At 36.8% G+C, this 18833-nt stretch overlaps 2 protein-coding genes across 6 annotated transcripts; one reads left to right on the top strand and one right to left on the bottom strand.

Moving 5' to 3' along the window:
- The first annotated feature begins 30 nt into the window (after positions 1-30).
- Positions 31-17436, top strand: LOC124632084 (voltage-dependent calcium channel subunit alpha-2/delta-3). Of its 5 annotated transcripts, none has more exons than XR_006984583.1 (27): positions 31-359; positions 673-754; positions 833-1208; positions 1280-1411; positions 1641-1900; positions 2043-2189; positions 2343-2462; positions 3420-3602; positions 3839-3973; positions 4130-4222; positions 6193-6273; positions 6359-6433; positions 6633-6737; positions 6950-7021; positions 7680-7885; positions 8158-8315; positions 8517-8579; positions 8710-8803; positions 9483-9587; positions 11871-12138; positions 12307-12429; positions 12521-12646; positions 12779-12890; positions 13470-13487; positions 14311-14717; positions 15021-15410; positions 16773-17436. XR_006984583.1 is itself a non-coding variant. In XM_047166757.1 (27 exons), exons 1-27 carry the CDS (start codon positions 247-249, stop codon positions 15117-15119), a joined length of 3774 nt encoding a protein of 1257 aa, XP_047022713.1. In that variant the 5' UTR covers positions 31-246; the 3' UTR covers positions 15120-15407. The 5 variants fall into 5 exon arrangements, 4 of the variants coding, with proteins under 4 accessions (XP_047022713.1, XP_047022707.1, XP_047022729.1 ...); XM_047166757.1 differs by lacking the exon at positions 16773-17436 and adding an exon at positions 5384-5410 and having other exon boundaries at positions 2343-2456; positions 15021-15407; XM_047166751.1 differs by lacking the exon at positions 16773-17436 and adding an exon at positions 5384-5410 and having other exon boundaries at positions 15021-15407.
- Positions 17364-18775, bottom strand: LOC124632112 (peptide chain release factor 1-like). The gene is made up of 2 exons (XM_047166783.1): positions 17856-18775; positions 17364-17693 (listed from the first exon to the last, which is right to left on the bottom strand). The coding sequence occupies exons 1-2, from the start codon at positions 18765-18767 to the stop codon at positions 17457-17459; spliced, it is 1149 nt and encodes a 382-aa protein (XP_047022739.1). The 5' UTR covers positions 18768-18775; the 3' UTR covers positions 17364-17456.
- Between the last annotated feature and the right edge of the window lie 58 nt (positions 18776-18833).

Genomic DNA, 18833 nt, shown 5'->3' with positions numbered 1-18833 from the left:
ACAAACAACGCGGCGGAGGTCGCCAGTCGGGCCGCGCAAGGGAACCAGCGCGCATGCCCGCCCCGCGCTCTCTCGCGTCTGCGCACTACACCGCATACCTATCAACCTTATCAATGTTCGTCGCCCCGTACCTCTCGACGGTCTAACATCGGAATCCCTAAACATCATCAATGTCATAATTAGATTAGAAACGTAACATGTTCTGCCGCAATTCTAGTCAGTGAACTCAATAACGCAGTGGTTCTGATGTGCAAGTGTGTCGGCGCCTTCGTGTTACTTCTGCTGGTTTTGTTCCTGGACTCCAGGGACTGCTCGGCTAGTGCACAATATGATGCCGCTGGCAAAATATCGCTCAACTCGTAAGTAATTACATTCAAATTACTCGATTTATTAATTTTCTTCACTCGTCTACCGACACCAATGGCTTCCGTTAATTAACGTGCTAAATACATGATTGATTACGATTTGTAATCATGGTAACAGAATAATGTATAGTTCACAAATAAGTTCAACTTGCTTTTGAACTAGAAAGAATCTATTAATATCGGTATGCTAACATCGTAAAAAAACCATAAAGAACGAGTAACTCGGAAATGCTGCTGAGCAAATGTTCCCTGACACGATATGATTTGTAGATTTGATTTATAGTCCTGTCAATCAATTACTTTGTAGGGTCCAAGCATGGGCGGTTAAGCTTGGTACTGAGCTGTATCATTTCGGAGAGTTTATCACCAGGAAGAAAGAAGTTCAGGATGTATGTATACGTTTTATATTTTTATAAGTATTGAGCTTATGTAGGAAGTTTGTAAAATATTTTATTTATTCCATCCAGAGTTTTAAATCCGCTCAAGTGGAATCAAGAGATGGTGAAAAACTAGTTCAGAGTATGTCAGACGACATACGCGCCATGATGGAACTGAAGATCAGCGCCGTCAAAAGGATAGTGGAAGCTGCTGAAAACATGGCGTTCGATAAACAAAACGAGCCAGTTCCTGAAGACTTTCAGTTCTACAATAGTAAAGAAATGGAGGAACCATGGGACGAGGTGTCAATCACAACCACACCTGAGACAGACTTTGGTCAGGAAAGTTGGATAGTACGACCGCCGTCAAAGAATGCGCACACGCAACAAAACCCACACTTCTCAAACATTCCAGTAAATACTAATTTTAGCAGTGTACATGTTCCAACGAATGTTTATGCTTGGGGTGAGTAACCATAACCGTGTAATCATAAATATTGCGCGAACGGAATACTTGCAATGGTTTATTTATTGCAGCACCTGAGGTTATCAAGGGAATCCACTGGTCGGAGGGACTGGACACCCACTTCATTAACAACTATCAGAGCGACCCGACCTTGTCGTGGCAATACTTCGGCAGTTCTACTGGATTCATGAGACATTATCCCGGTAATCAAACACATACAATATAAAAAGCACAGTTACACCATCTCCGAATGATTGATAGGGTCAATGTTAAGGGCCAGGGGCCAGATAATTTGAACCAAATAATGATGGTCAATCTGGTTAATTTAATGACATTCTAAGTGCTGATAGGCCCTAACTGTCCTATTACTTAACGTTGATTTATGGTTCTCGTGTTTTGGTTTATTTTAATCGAATTGTCATAATGTTTTAGCATTGAAATGGAGGGCTGACCCCGTGGATATTTACGATTGTCGAACCCGAGCGTGGTACATGGAAGCGGCAGCGAGTCCAAAGGATGTAATAATTTTAGTTGATCGAAGCGGGTCAATGACCGGGCAAAGGCGGGATATCGCTAAACACGTCGTTACCAATATACTTGACACACTCGGTAACAATGATTTTGTCAATGTTCTAACTTTTGCCGACACCGTGGAAGAAATCGTACCGTGTTTCGAAGATTCTCTAGTGCAGGTATGTAAAAATATGTGGATAGTGTAATTTATTAGAAGCACTTTGTTTGAACATAGTACGTAAACAATATATCGAGATAAAGACTATAATAAGTTTCTTATCTACTCCATAACGTAACATCACATTTATTCGTTGTTTTTAGGCCACTCTGGGAAATATACGGGAACTAAAGTTGGCGATGGACAGTTTTGAAACACAGGAGATAGCAAACTTTTCAGCTGCACTGACGAGAGCATTCGAGCTGCTGGAGATATATAGAAATAATAGTGGAGGTGCAAACTGCAACCAGGTAAATGATCAAGATAAAAGGTCGCTTAATATCTTGTAAAAACCATATCTTTACATACAAAAAGAGGGACGTTACGCGACGGTTCAATACCTATCACTGTTTATGGCCTTTTGACATTCTCGCATACATAGATTAAATATTTGTGACTTCCAGGCAATAATGCTGGTAACAGACGGCGTACCGTACAATTACAAGGAAATATTTGAGAAGTACAACTGGAAGTATGAGACCCCAGTGAGAGTGTTTACGTACCTGATAGGGCGTGAGGTAAAGGTAGTACCACTTCAAGTCTTACTGTGTGTCGTAGTCATTGTGCGACCTTCCTTCGTACCAATCTGCCAGTACGCCTAGAATGTGGTACCCTGTCTGTATTAATATTGTACATTGTACTTGTACATTGCATTGTGTTTCTGTAGTTCGTTGTTTCCAATCTCGATGTGCTTTTGCTTGTAGTTCATGTTTGTGGTGTTTGTTGTTTATTGTGGGTCCATACATGTGCAGCGTATTGTCAAGTGTGTTGCTAAATGAAGTGTTTGTATTGTACTTTGGTGAAGACACGTCTGGATTCACACTTTTGTACGATTCACGTTCAACTATTTTGGCTTTGGTTCTAAGAATTTTGGATTTTCTTCCAACTTTTTTAATACCAATATGTTCAATATAAAATAATAATAGTTAGTGTTTGAATCGTACAACTACACTATAACAATACCAACGTTTATTGAGCGAAAAAAGGATGAGACTGATGTCAGTATTCAAATTATTGTATCATGTTTGTCCAATTCAATTTGGTCATTCATGGTTTCAAAATTCTTTTGAAGTAAATAGTTTCGTTTTTCGCTTAATTAATGTTCCCAAAGTTTTATAATATTCAATTTAAATTGATTATTTAAAGTACATTTTTACCGTATATCTAATGAATTGATCTGTTGTTTAAACTTGTTTCCTAAGTAGTGTTGTTTGGGACATGCATTTTATTCTTACCCTCTTACTTTGATTCTTCTTACAGTAATTTTAGAATCTCTTTACCATTTCTATTACATTTAACAAATTCAACGAACCCTAGACCACAACATCGCTGTTGTTGTAGATAGTTCAAATATAAATGTTGTAAAGCCTTACCATGCTGCAGGGCACTTAGCTAGGTGACAATGTATGCAGCACTCACAAGGCCGTCGTTAGTGTCACGAATTGCAAAGGATGTTTAGTAACACATTGAGGGTTATGTAGGTCGCAGACGTAAGAGAGGTGAAGTGGATGGCGTGCGCGAATCGCGGGTTCTACGTGCATCTGAGTACTCTAGCGGAGGTGCGCGAGCGCGTTTTAGAACATGTGAACGTGCTCGCGCGCCCGCTCGTGCTGCAGAGAGAAAAGCATCCTGTCGTTTGGACACCTGTCTACGCTAACGTCACTGTAAGTTCTACGTTTTTATTTTTTCTTAACCTTTATTTTCCCACTACAGAGCATCTTTGCCTCCCCATTTTGTCTCCACACCTCTCAATTCTTAGAGTGTACCCACCAATCAGGGTTGTTGGAAGTTCTACGAACACCGTTTATTTTACCTGGGAAGCTGGCGGCAAACTTACCACACTGGCATATTAATTTTTTCCCTCACTTATAATAGTGATTTTAATTTTGTGTATACGTAGGATCCGAAGGTAGCAGATTATCTATGGGAGCAACGCGAGCGAGCGGAGCAGAAAGAACGCTTCATGAGCCAGAGGAGGGACAAGAATCTCTTCAACTCGGACAAAGAACAGGATAGACGATGGAGAATTACGCAGGTAGTTAAAAGGGTATTCAATAAACCAAATAATATTGTGCTAGTAGTAAGTAGGTATAAGAACAAAATGTAAGCGCAATCAACGTTAGGTTTGTTAGAGAATTCGTAAACGATTCGTTAACAATACGATTTAATAAAATATTGGTATGGGTTTCAGATGAAACAGGGCCAGTACAGTGAGCTCGGAAATTCCCAGTATCAGTTAATGACATCAGTGTCCATGCCAGTGTACGACCTCCGACACAACGAGGTGAGTTATCCCCCGTGCACCATAATTAACCCTGTACTTGAAAGTCCCCAAATGTGTCTGATATCTCATAAATATTCGGGAAAGAGAATGATTTGCGTACCCTAATTAATTTGCGTTCTTATCAATTAAACTATCCTTTTCAGTGTACCTATGTGTTCTTCTCTCTTCTAGCCAAATTATTCTCTTGTCTCTATTATTTAGCTGTACATTACGTCTTTTCCAAATTCTAAATTTTTCATGTGGCATGAACCGAATAAACCTGTTATCTGTTTCAAAAGATTATGTTTACAGATTGGTTTTATATTTCCTACTAATTGGACGTAAGCCCTATCTCTTCTTATTACTTTACTCTATTGTCTGTCTTCTTTTACATGTCAATGTCTATTAATAACTCCGTTTTGTTTGATGGTTTCCCCTCAGAACATCACAGAGAATGTACTGATAAATGAAGCTTACTGGGTATCGGTTACGAAAGAGGTACTACACTTAGAAAGTTTTGATGATTTAATTGTAAAGTTTTGCAAGATACAAGAGAGTTTTTATGATTTAGTTTTTTGGATTTCAGTAACGGTACAGTGTTATTTGGCCCCGTTAGCGATGCATCTGTCCTCGATAGATGTGTGCGCGGAGGCGGCGCGCGCGCAGCCCGCACCGCCTGACCGATGTGTTGTCCGACCCTTTGGCTTACTGTAGTGACGTAGTTTCTACTAGCTCGTAGGCGTAGACCACTAGGGTGTTATGAACGACTTTTCTATCAATCATCAAGTTAATTTTCTATGCAAGAGTTATGATCTATATACACCACACACACTATCTAATGAAATAATGTATTATTGCCTGAATATAGTGATGTCTTCGTAGAGACAATTTTTTAAAAATTGACTTTTATGACGACAAGTAAATGTAAATATTTTTGAATAAGAGTATCGTGCAGCCCGGCGTACACATGACTAGTATGGGGCTTTTGTTACTTGAGTATCTATTGAGTTTAAACTATTATTATACCTTCTTAAGAATGGCAATTTTTGATATAAACAATTTTAGAAATATTTAGTATCTCGAAAAGAGGAACCATTTTAATTTCTAGCGGAAGTTGTTCCAACGCATTTATCTATATGTTATTATATTTTATTGCATTCGTACGTCCACAACCAATCGCAGTCCGTAGAGGAGAACGGCCAGAAAGAGGTAGGCCACCGCTCATAGACCATATGCCTCCGTGAGACGTGACAGACGATGCCTGACAGACGACGGACGAGCGCGGCGGGTGCCATGCCAGCCATGCCTGAGGTGCTGCTTTCAATGTTTGTTCACATATTTAACTAAGGGATACAGTCTGAGGTTTAACACTGCTTAGCATAAGTCGCAATATCTTTGTCTTTCTATGATTAATTTAAAATTTCGACAGATTTTTACAAGGATACATTCCAAAGGGTATTTGTATACTTACAATCAAATGGTAGTGGGTTTTTTAGAATCTAAAGAGTAGAATTTTAATTTTCTAACATAAAATTATTTAATATTTGAGTAGTTTTGCTAGAACCTGTAACCGTGGATATAAAATTAGAATCCCTTAATATAGTTCTATATAAATAAATATATAGAACTTCGCCTAACGGGGCTTAGATGCTAAAGAATCAGTAATTTATTGCTAGTTTTACGAGATTGTCATAATGTTGTATAATAACTGTAGTCTGATGGCCAATACGTCGCCAGATGCGGAATACCTTGTAGTTAGAACAATTTTTGACTGTTTACTTACAAAAATAACATACAGCATATTTTTATAATATTTTTTATATTTCGAACGTAGATTTATACAATGGTAACGTAGACTTTAGCGATATTGATTTGCAGATAGCCTGAGACTAAAATATAAATAAATAGTAAACAATTGAATGTGAAGTGTGTTGTGTTTTGTTTATATTGACTCGTGTCAGTGTTATGTATTGCCTTGCGAATGTTTTCAGATGCGTATAGCTAGACTGTTGGGAATCGCTGGCACTGACGTACCTCTTTCTGAAATACAAGCTCTCATGACACCGTATAAGGTACAGTTCTTTAAATTATAATCAATATTCATCTTTGTAGGAATTAATTAATAATTTGTATTTATTTTACGATTTGATGTTGTAGATCGGTGTGAATGGCTACGCGTTTATAGTAACAAACAATGGTTACATCTTGATACACCCGGATCTGAGGCCTGTCGTAAGTATTACCTATATTTTTCCACGTACACCGTACGTTGCCATAATGAAAATAATTTATTATTTTCGAAAAAAAAAGATTTTGTAGATAAGGACTGAACATTTCTTACACAATATAATGACAGAATCACCTACAACAAGTAAGATTTTTTTTTAATATAAGTACTTCAGTTATTTTTATTGGGTGAATTAATTTTCAGTTTCAACAAATCTTGAAGCCAAGCTACAACAGCGTGGATATGATAGAAGTTGAACTCTTTGACGATGATCGGGGCCCCAGGAATTTTAGCAAAGAACTAACAGCAGTAAGTACTTATCTCAATATTACACTTCTACACGAGAAACATAGATTTTGTGACGATGTAGATATATTAAAGTACTCAAGATCGACGAAGATCATCTTTTCTTTCATATCTCCATACTTATTCCCTTCAACCGTTCATCTTTTTTGGCTGCTCCTAATAAAACAAGTCTTTATAATTCTTAAGCACTTGTACTAATTTTACTATTTTTACAGCTACGAAAAGAAATTATCGATCAGAAAACGGGCAACAAGGTGATGAGTGTCAAGTACCATTTGGACGATATGGTAAGTTAATTTACCATACCTAGATAGTAAATAAGTAGTTTTGCCATTTAATCCAAACTGATTTATTCAAATGAGAACTTGTCCCATCAGATTGAAGTAAACGTAGAATAAGTTTGTCTACACAAAGTCAAAGTCAAAGTCAAAGTCAAATCATTTATTTCATTTAGGCCTTTACAAGCACTTATGAACGTCAAAATTATAACTAAGTTTGATTCTAGTTGCCCATTCCAAAAGTAGCTTCCTATGGAGAAGAACGGGCAAGAAACTCCATGGTTACTCTTTTTAAAAATAATATAGTATTACAGTTTGTATGTATTGATACATACAGTAAAAGCATGCGAAGATCATGTAGAATCGCAAAGACAAATGAGGATAAAGTGACAATTAAAATGCTACATGGTGTTCACATTTACAAATTGGTTTATATTTTGGTACAAAGTTACAAACAAATTTTAATAATCAAAAGATGAATACAATTTTATTTGCTGGTGTAGTTTTAATTTGTTAATTAATTAGATATTGTCAGTATGTCCTATGGAGCAGGACCAGCATGTTTCCAAGCATTTTTATCTTGAATGTAATCTTCTAATTTATAATATGCTTGCTTACAAAGTACACACAATAATAACGTATATAACTTACCTAAATAATATTCCAGAAAAGAGTATCCCGAGCAAAAAGGCATTACTTCTGGACTGGTATCAGCGACTCCCCCTTCACGCTGGTGGTGGCAATACCAGAGAATTATGGCCGCCACCGCATAACACCACCACCGACTGATGACATCCATAGACTGTCTCTGACTTCCAAGAACATCTCGGCGAGGCAGTACCTGTCGGATAAGTGGAGCGTTCATCCTGATTGGTGAGTAAGCCGACAGATCTGGAATTGGCACTGAGGAATTCGCAACAAAAATCGCATAATTTGATGAAAGTGAAGGTAGGCTGGAAAATATGGCAACCGTTACTGAAAGAATTACTATTTAGATGATAGTTGATTAGATATATCTAAAGCATGTGAGCAATGGAGTAAACAATAGGTAAACGTCTTACTTTTATTTATTTATTTCTACCATCCATTATAAGTAAATGAGTGACAAAAACTTACCTATCTTACAATAATGTTGTTCTTCGTAGGATGTATTGCCGGCATTATGAACGCACTTTTGCGACTGCGGAGGAAGAGCTTCTTTATTTCTTGGAGCGCGTAGCCAAGCCTGGCTGGCGCTGGCCTGCCAAACCTCGGCCTCCGGAGCACCATAAAAATAAACCTGGACATGAGCGGCATAACAATGGTAAACCATTTATTGTAAACATTTCTACATACAAAGTAATCAAATGAAGACAAGACTTTGAAGAGCATATTTAGCATTAATCTAGTTATTTCTTTACAAAGTATTGAGACTTCAAAAAAGCTACAAGTAGGCACCTAATATAAGTTTGATTCATAAGACGGAAAGCAATTTTGCGATTAACAATATGTTTTTGCTCACCAGGAACACCAGAAACGAGGGAAAGAAGCAAAGTATCTAATAGCACTCCTAGGAATGAGTATTATTGTAAGTGACAAATTGTCTTTATTGTTTTCCTACATTATAGGTAACTCATCTAAAAAATGTCGCCTGTTTATACTCAATGCAACTTCTTACCGGCAATGTCATTAATATCATTTTATTTTATTTCCTCAAGGCGATCATGGCTTGATGCAGGCCTTGGTATACGACGCCAGAAATACAGCTTGGTTTAACAAAAGCATCTCGGATTCCGCATCTGATGAGAAGGCGTAAGTAGTTTTCACTTTATTAACTAAAATAATTTATATTTTCTTTTTCACATTTTTAACAAAGTTGTGGATAACTTAGCGCACACACAGGGAGTATTTGATTGAAGCACAATTATGATTTCTAAAAACAATATAATTTATTTGGAATGCATTTTTACTACTTTCACCCGGATAGCCCATTGACAAAAGTGATCGGATTGTTGCCGAGGTAAAGTATACTCGTACTTTCGACATGGACCAATATTTTGCATGATATCTGATGATGGGATGGTTACTTGTTAAAAGGCGAAATTAATTTGTGAACAAATAATGGTTTAAACTAATACAACAAGTGATAAGACAGAGTGCCACAGGGTGCTAAATTAGGTCCGTCGCAACTAGGATTTAAAGTCATCATTTTAAATTCAGATGAGGGAAATCCGTGAAAACTTTGTGTTTATTTTTCTCTAGCAAGCAGCTCCGGATGGGTTTGTATTCATTGTACGGTTGTAAATGCCCAAAGAAAATGTTACTTAAGATGCTATAGTAGGACTGATAACTGATAAAATTAATTGTCATCTTTTATGGTACCTATTAAATACAAAAACAATATTCATCGAGCCCTGACCCTTTTCAGAAATGAAAGTCAAATAAAAAAAACGATTTAAGCAAAATATACCATAAAGGTAATTTTAAACAGGGTGGAGTTCATTCAACGGTTTGGGTACATCGTGGCGTTCCTGTCTACCCACAGCGGACTAACGCGCTGGCAGACCCATCCGCCCAAGGAACATGATAATGACAAGTAAGATACCATTCGATGTGATAGGGAGATTACATAAGGAATTATACAGTCATGGTCACATAATTAAAGACACCCCCAACTCGAAGTGAAATAAATAGTTATGGTACTGGCATGAGCTTAAGCACGGTATAAAATGTAATGTAATTATTATTAAAACAAACATTACACTGTGTTCTTCAAATTAAGGACAAAAAATATTTACCTTCATTAATACTTTAGATATAACGATCTATGGGAAATGAACACTAACTTTTGTAGCTGATACTTGGCTGGTCAACTAATTAAAGACAGTTGAAGCCCAGTTAAGAAAAAAAAACGAAAGATAGAAATAGTTGCCATACTTTTTTTTAGAAGTGAGTAAAATAATTATGAAAACTCGAATTAGGTAATAATTTAGGTTTCTTTCATTAAACATTTTCATTTTAGTCCTATCAATAAGACTAGAACAAAAATACTGGTAAGTAAAATGTTTTAGGCTTTTTAAAATTAAGTTTTGACATGCGGATTTATCCATACCACTTGATCTGTAGTAAGGATATGGTAATATATTTATTATTAAAGATTCCTTATCAATGGCACTAAAAAAGGCAAGGTTTGAGAACAACTGAAAACCGACCCCAAGGAAAACTTGTCCGCAAACAGACTTTAAGGCGGTGCTATAGGCAAATAGTGAACCATTTACATGATTCGGTTCTGGTTTTTTTGGGAGTCATCTGATGCTAAAAGGACGATAATTGTGTCTGCAGAACTTTAAGACTACAATCGGGTTGGGAAAAACTGTAAGGCATGGGTATCGGAAGATGTTACTTTTGGAAAAGCACCGCGTGTCCATACTGTAGTTGGCTATTTCTATTAAATGTGAAAGGTGCAATGAACAAGTGTTCAAAAATGTATTTTTTTTCTCATTAAACAAAGGGATACGAATAATTCTAATATAATGCATCGATATTAGTCGCCTCCAAAACATGAGATGGAACCAAAGTACACCAAGAAAGTTCTCAAATATAGGAGGCGAAAAAGTAATAGTGTGGGGCTTCTCTCCACTATAGTTCGGCCATTCAGAGAATGCGTTCCTGACACGTCGCGATTGAACTGACGACGTAACTTTGCAATGGCGTTGCAGTTACGATAAAAATATTTTTGCTGGTTGTTTACCGTTTTAACAATTGAGGAGCATTAAAACAACATTATTATATCAATAATCAATGAATGTAGTTACGTCGTCAGTTCAATCGCGACGTGTCAGGAACGCATTCTCTGAATGGCCGAACTATACTTGGTGTGGTGATCCTTTAGAAAGATATTATTAAAAATAGGCGAATTCAAGTACTATAATATTTTAGAAATAAGCATGTTGCTATATGCTAAGCATAATTTACCGGTCCTTAGCGCTTTCCAAATTAGAAAAGTTCTGAAAAACACTGTAAGAGTAGTGAAAAGGACTCTTTGATCGAGCAACTTATGACGGTTTTGGTTTGGCCTATTGCAAATTTAATAGAAACAAAACTGATAATCGGCCAGAAAACACAATGGCGATAAGTCATACATGAAACATTGATCAGTTTTACATAGATTTTTATGAAGCATGGAAGAAAATTCCCGTAGCGACTTAAAACAAAACTGACCGCTTACACGTTTAGGGATGTCGTGCTGTCATTGAGGTAAAAGGAAATAAACCAAATATTAGTACTCATTAGTACGCTTAGTTATAGTGTAGGAAATGTTGTTATAGAAAAGTACCATCAATAATATTAATAATTTGCTTTTCTTCCTCTGAGCAAATGGAGTGTCTTTAATTATAAGGCCAGGCCACGTTATGGTTCATACCGCTCGAGATTCGGATAAAGCGAAAAAAACTTGTCGTGGAGGATCACTGAAGATAGTCTTTAGTTTTTATATTTCACAATGCCCTTTTAAATATTTTAAAATAGAAAATAAAGTTCCAATAGCAATCAGAAAAAAGAAATGCAGCGGCAATTTAAGATTCCAACAGTGTCTTTAATTAGCTGACCACGACTGTATAGGTATGTATGTATATACAGGACAACTTGTATTCTATTTACAAACATAAAGGAATTTATAAAGATAGTACAAAAGGGAGTAAATAGGGACGGTGCCTTAGAGAGTACATACTACCCTTTAGTACATAAGGGACATGGGAAAGATTACATAATGGAGTATAAATACAAATCATACCATCCTCAGTATTTAAAGTTTTGGACTAAATCGTGGGTTTGCAAGCAGATGTGCTATGTGCTTGAACCTATGTTACCTACCTTCCAGGCCAGACTTCGGCAAGCAATGGCCGCGAGCGATCGAAGAAGTTTGGTACCGTCGCGCAGTCGAGCAGCACTACGTAGATCCTTTGAGCTATGTCTACAGTGTAGACTTGAGTACTGTCAAGTTTCCCCTCAACGTCAGCCTGGCTCTAGTCACCGCATCACATGCTGTCTTCCACGGAGACGGGCACAGGAAGGCCCCGGCGGCTGTCGTTGGCTTCCAGTTCAAACATGAGCGACTCAGTGAATGGTTTGATAATATTACGTCTTCGGTAAGTGTTACACTTTTTCTACTGTTTCAATGATGGCTTCTCACAAAAATGATTTGGTTGTAGTCCCATAGTTGCAAAATCATCAACAGTTGGTCCTCATCATAATTCATCACCATTGGTGGCTGATTATACTTACATGTTTGATATATCAAATCCTTCTTCTTTTAGTGTGAACATAACAAGGAGTGTACAACGTGCCAGTCAGACAACTGGGATTGTTACTTGGTGGACAACAATGGCTGGATTATTGTTAGTGAGGATTCTACACAGACTGGCCAGTTCTTTGGGAGGGTAAGATTTCTCATAAATACAAGCATCTTCTTTAATATCCAATTCAGAATACTCGTAGTTATAATATACGTACCTATGTATTTGTTTGTAGATTCGACCGGACATCATGTCAAGATTAGTTGAAGATGAGGTGTACAAGGCAGTACATATTGTTGATTATCAGGCGGTCTGCTTCAGAGAGAAGAAAACTACGAACCCAGCGACAATGCTCTTTACCGTAACACAACTTATTTCAATTACATTTTTAGACACCTGTTTTCAACATGTTGTATTAGATAAAAATAATGAATACATCAATATTTCCTATGCGGATTTCGGTGATTTCTGAGCAGATTTTTTCTTATTTCAGCCCCTTGAAAACTTGCGCCTCGTGATGGCGTGGTTCCTAGCTACCACGGTGTGGTTCTACAACTCCATAACGACAGGTTTGGCTCAAGCATCCAGCTACTCCTTCGATGACGGTACGTTACCCATTGTAATACAAGTCCATGTTCCATGTTCATACATGTGCCAGGATAGTTCGAGAACATTCCACAATTAAAACAAAATTGGATCGATAGGCCATAAATGTTGTGTATCTGCGCATTCGATGTTGCTCTTGCGTTGTCGGCATGTTCTGTCAATCTGCATGACAACGAGCACTAGACAAATAAAATTATCTTAGTAGAAATGGTACGTTGTCTAACTGGAAGCAAACATTATTTGGGCGAGATACAAAGTTGTGCTTATCAATGTTTCTGTGCATGGAATATCTTGACGAAAAGGAAATAAATCTGTGTTAACAACTATTAGGTTGTTAGTCAAACTTAGATTAATCGAACACGTAACAATAGTCAAGTTATAAAAACTTGAGACACCTGTTCACTACACACGAAAGTTATTTTGGGTGCATGCGAGTGTGCACCGCGATTTAACTGCACCCAACATTACTTCGTAGCTGGTTCTCACGATATCTGTAGCGAAAGCAAAATTCATTCATGGAGTCAACAATTGGACTTAGATATTTCTACTAAAGTAGTAATGACTCCATCTTTTTTCAGAGAATGTTACACCCACTGGTGAGTTTTATGTAGAGCGAGCACATGCGCACGTGTCGACCTATAGACAATTCTTTTATAGTTTATTTATATTTTGATACTTTAGTTATGTGCTCCCATAGAAGGCAAGCTTATTCTCGGTCCGAGCTTCTATTTGAGACTGAATCAAGGCTGATGTTTAGATAAGTTTTGTTCGCATACAAAATGGCTCTTGGAAATGAGAGTAGGCTTGATAGAATACCGGAATGTGCATGACGTTAGACTAGTACCTATTTAAAGAAGATTTAAATACCTACTGTTTAAAACTAATTATACCAGACCACCTATTGAAGAAGAACAGTTGTTCTTCAATCGAACAGTTACTGTTCGATTTTCGGGAGATTGTACAATACGGTACCTAAATTACGATGATATTGCATGTTTGATACATACTACCTATGTACCTACTTTGAAATAATTTATTCAGATAAAATTAACCTTATTAATAAGAACCCTAGGTAGGTAGTCTAATTAATGTTTTTTATTTATTTTGCTGAAGAAACACTTTCGCATCTTAATTTTTTTTCAATTGGGGACCCAAGATAACATTTTACTCTATTTCTATCTTTTTTGTATGGCAGCAACTGATTTGTAAATATTTTTGACTACGATTACGTTTTTTCACTATCGCTGTAATTTTGAAATGCCGATTTATTTTTACTTTAAAATCTCTACTTCTGCATGTTATTATTTTTTTTTTATACAAGGTAAAGGATTTTCCGTATTTATAACAAGCTCTCTTGGTTCGCTCTGCATGGGGACTACAATGATCTTATACTTGTAATTAATAGCATTTTTTCGACAGTTGCATACCAGAGCTACGAAAACGATGAAGAGACGGATGACCCATACATGTCGAAACCACCAAACATGCGGGTTTTAGAGCGAGACTATGAGAAGCTGGTGCTCATAAACCGAACGCGACCGACTCCTTGCGACAGAGAGATGTACTTGTACCAGCTAGACTATAACAACTTAGACGAGAAGCTGAACAAACCAGTGTCAGAGTGCGGCCGACCATTCATTGCTCAACACGTCAACTATACAAACATGCTAATGATTGTAGTAGACGCCAATTGCCCGAAAGACGAGGTCGCGGCCATGTCGGTGGATGCGACAGAAGTGAACTATAACGAGTCACTGCCATGCCTGAAGCATATGCATCCCTTGTACAGGAAGCAGCCTACTTCGTGCATTAGGAATCACACTGAGGTCAGTGAAATACATTTCAATTAATACACCTTCCTGGTTGAAGAAACAAAGGTGGATAAATAGGTGTTACTTTAATTTATACATATACTAAACCATCTAAGAAAGCGTTTACCAAAACGCATGCCCAGCGGGGTAAGGGAAATCCCCCGAGCTTGGGCAAGATTTTGTGTGTCTGTCACGATGAATACCTAGGAAACTAAACTATATCTACTGTTGACATTCGATAGAAAAACCGCCTTCTTGTCCACAACAATAGAGGATATATAACCAAACAAAATATTTGAACAATTAATGTGTTTTCAGGAGAGCAACATCGACATGTGCGGACGCGGCAGTCTACCTGGCAACAGCAAGACATGGATTTCGCTGAGTATCTTTCTGCTAGTCAAATATCTGGCGTAAAGTGTAGGTTCAAAGCTAGGGTAGGTAAAGCATAAAGCGGCCAGACTGTTGATATAATGTAGGTGCATCCACGTCGAAGATTTACCTGACTGGCATTGCCAATAACATCAAAGAAACCTAACTTCAATACTAGCCAGTGTGCACGGTGCATACCTGCGCTTAGGTATTTTTTGTTAATAGCCAATACGATAAGTCGGAGAGTCGAGTATTGTTTTAAATAGGTACGATATTAATAGATTGAATTATACGTTTTGTTAAAATGTGTCATACTTTATCGGAATATTTTTTCTTATAGTTCGGCCATTCAGAGAATGCGTTCCTGACACGTCGCGATTGAACTGACGACGTAACTTTGCAATGGCGTTGCAGTTACGATAAAAATATTTTTGCTGGTTGTTTACCGTTTTAACAATTGAGGAGCATTAAAACAACATTATTATATCAATAACACTAGTTTACAAAATCAAACTTTTTGCCTGTTGCCGTGGATTTAATGGCTGGTAACATTCACTTATGTTTAGTTTTTATTAATTACACCCGCAAAAATTTTTTTGTAGCTCGACTTTACTTGTTATTGACTTTCTCTTTTCTGAACCTTTTTCAGTCGCTGAAGTACGTATTTTATTGTAATTATACAAATATGTGAAGTTTTTACAACACGAGTAGTTCAAGGAGGCGTTGTTTGAACAATCCAAACCATGTTTGTTACTTATGTGGAGAATATGTGTTTGAGAAGAGTAGAAATGTCATCAGAGACGCTTAAAAATACTTATTTTTTATATTTTGGAATGTTGTTAGATAAAAATGACAAATCTTGGGCTCCTGATTGTGTTTGTAAATCGTGCGTTGAATATTTAAGATTATGGAAAAGTGGTAAAAGAAGTACTTTTCAACTTAAAACACCAACTATTTGGAAAGAATCGAAAAATCATCTCGACGGCTCTTACTTTTGCAGCGTGAACATAAACAGCTTAAACACCAAAAATCGAGCTAAATGGCAAAACCGAAGTAGAACATGTGTTTAGCGAAGAGTGTAGCATTCACCTGAACTTTCAGAGAATAAAAATTATATTGAATTTTGAAAAATTATAATGAAAATTATGTTGAACTTGTCGAAGACCTGCTTTTACAAATAAGAGGTATGGGATGCAATTTGAGCATAAAGTCACTTCCTCTTCAGTCATCTGGACAGATTTCCAGAAAATTTAGGAGATATGAGCGAAGAGCAGGGGAGAACGTATGCATCAAGATTAACGTGTCATGGAAGAACGTTATCAGGGTTTCTGGGATGTAAATATGATGTCTGACTATTGCTGGTCTCTGATACGCCATTTCCCAAAGTCTACACATAAGAGAAGAGCTTTAAAGCCAAGTTTTTTGGAACTTAACAATTAATATAATTTTTAAACAAATATTCTTTAAGGTAAATCCACGTTTTTTCTCTTTAAACCGCACTTAGCTGAATCTCAAAAACTAGAGCTGATAAAAAAAAACTACTAATAGTTTTAAATATGGTTAAATATGAGTAGTCAACAACAGCTTAAAAAATCCCGGCAACAAATGTACTGTAAACTAGTGTAATCAATGAATGTAGTTACGTCGTCAGTTCAATCGCGACGTGTCAGGAACGCATTCTCTGAATGGCCGAACTATAGTAAATTCAAAGATATATTGATGGTAATAACTTTTCATTATATTACAATTGTTTTGTTATGATTATTATGAATTGTATTGATCTCTGCTTTTAGAATAGGTAGATATTAAAAAAATTACATGTCATTCCCACATATCAAATTTTAAATGATGTGCTCCCATTGTGCCACAATAGGAAGCAATATGAAAAAATCATATCACAAATTCAATTACCCCCTTGGCATGTGGGGTTAACTTTTTAAAATTGTGAACAAAATAATATAATTAAAAAATTAGAATAAAATTTATAGCTTTTGTAAAACGTTTGGCTGCATGATTTTAAACTTACGTAATGTTTTAAATTTTGCTTTATGCCTATCGGAATGTTTAACTAATTATTTCCGTCCTGCTGGTGAACATTTTAAAGGATCCACGTATTATTTTGACAATAATATGCAAAATTAATATAGGTACAAACAATTTAGGAAAAATCTTCAATAAAGTTAATTTGTTTGCATTGGGCCAGTACCTAGGTTCACACCACTGGATGAAATATTTGTAATATTACTAGAATTTAGTATTTTGAATCTCTGTCATTTAAGTATATGTCTTAGAAGTCGACTATTTACTGAATTACTTACTGAAATGTGATTGTTTGGTTTTAATAAATAAATGATTAAGATTATTGAAAAGATTTTTTAATGTTTACATATTATCAGCAGATTTCATATCAAATTCTTTGGTGAACTGGCTGATTTGGTCCAAAAAGTCTTTGCGTATATTCTCTCTCAGAAAATACTCCTGCATAAATTCCAGTTGGTTTTCACCGTTCATGAAGTCCTGTAAATTTTTGTAAGTCAAGCCACCCATACGATGGTCCGTCACAATGTTTTCCGGGAAACTGTATGTTCGGATCTCTTCATGCTCTGTACTGGAATTAGACTGTAAACAAAAAATAATAATTAAAAAGAAGCTTCTTACATAAAGCCTTATTTACACAACCTAATTGATGAACCTCCTTCGTTTTGGGCAGTCGGTTTAAAATACCTAGATCTCTGCTGTAAAAAAAGTCAACTGAACAGGTATATGGTTAAAAGGACATACCTGTGCTTTTAGCTGCTTTCCTAATAATATCATTCCCATCTTCTTGAGAGCAATATCTGCATTTTCTTTGTATGATTGAGTATCTTGGCACTCGACCACAGTACCTGTTGGCGTGTGAGTGATGCGGACAGCTGCTTCAGGGTACAGGTTGTTATCTGGTTCGTAACTGACATTTTCAACATAAATGTCTTCTGCGGCAATATTTACTTCCTTATCAGTAGGCTTAACCATAACTGCTACTAACACAGTGCTTGTGTGAACATTTCTCCCGCTTTCATTTTCGAAGGTCTTTATAACACGGTGCAGACCAGCCTCCGTTGTCAGAAGTTCAGGCACGCCAACGCCTTCGACGAACATTGAAACCTTCTCGATGCCTCCAGCCTCTGACTCTTGTTGAGAAATAACGTAAATCTCCCAGTCTTTGTACTCAGCGTATCTTCGATACATCTCGAATAGTTCTTCCACAAATACCATGGTTTCCTGTTTATCCGTGCTGGCCGACAGCTCCAGAAGCGCACTACCCTCAGTATACTGCGGCTCTAAGAGTATCGTCTGCAGTTCACGGTCTACTGCTGTCATACGATTCATGTACCCTTGGATTTCACCTTCTATTTTGTTCTCATTGTCGTCTCTCTGGTCTTCATAATTCTTTAGCATTTCTATGTTCTCACTAAGGTTGTTACGGCGCTCCAATATTTTTACAATTGGCTTTATCTCAAACAGTCGTTTCGACTCCTCAGGTGTTCTTTCTGTTTTCGAGCTTAGAATGTCGTGTTCCGCCGTCATGTTTTTTAGGAAAGATTGAACGGCAGTATCAGCTATATTGACACCATTATGTGAACTACACTTTCGAAGTAATCTAATATTTTTACCGTTAGTTAGCATGGAAGAAAATATTCTTGAAACAGACATAGTTTATAAGAAACGCGATAAATAATTCAGTAAAAATTTTATTCTCAAAGAATAAAACAAAAAGAA

Source organism: Helicoverpa zea, chromosome 1 (genome assembly GCF_022581195.2).
Source record: "Helicoverpa zea isolate HzStark_Cry1AcR chromosome 1, ilHelZeax1.1, whole genome shotgun sequence".
Lineage (NCBI taxonomy): Eukaryota > Metazoa > Arthropoda > Insecta > Lepidoptera > Noctuidae > Helicoverpa > Helicoverpa zea.
The sequence above is the reverse complement of the archived record's forward strand: the minus strand, read 5'-3'. Positions and strand labels throughout refer to the sequence as shown.

Bases quoted from the DNA above. Each gene is read 5' to 3' on its own strand.
- LOC124632084 (XM_047166751.1), top strand. From the start codon at position 247: ATGTGCAAGTGTGTCGGCGCCTTCGTGTTACTTCTGCTGGTTTTGTTC. The intron at 2,463-3,419 runs GTAGTACCACTT...AGGGTTATGTAG, and splicing joins TGATAGGGCGTGAGGTAAAG to GTCGCAGACGTAAGAGAGGT. The intron at 3,603-3,838 runs GTAAGTTCTACG...GTGTATACGTAG, and splicing joins CTGTCTACGCTAACGTCACT to GATCCGAAGGTAGCAGATTA.
- LOC124632112 (XM_047166783.1), bottom strand. From the start codon at position 18,767: ATGTCTGTTTCAAGAATATTTTCTTCCATGCTAACTAACGGTAAAAAT. The intron at 17,694-17,855 runs GTATGTCCTTTT...TTTTGTTTACAG, and splicing joins GAAAGCAGCTAAAAGCACAG to TCTAATTCCAGTACAGAGCA.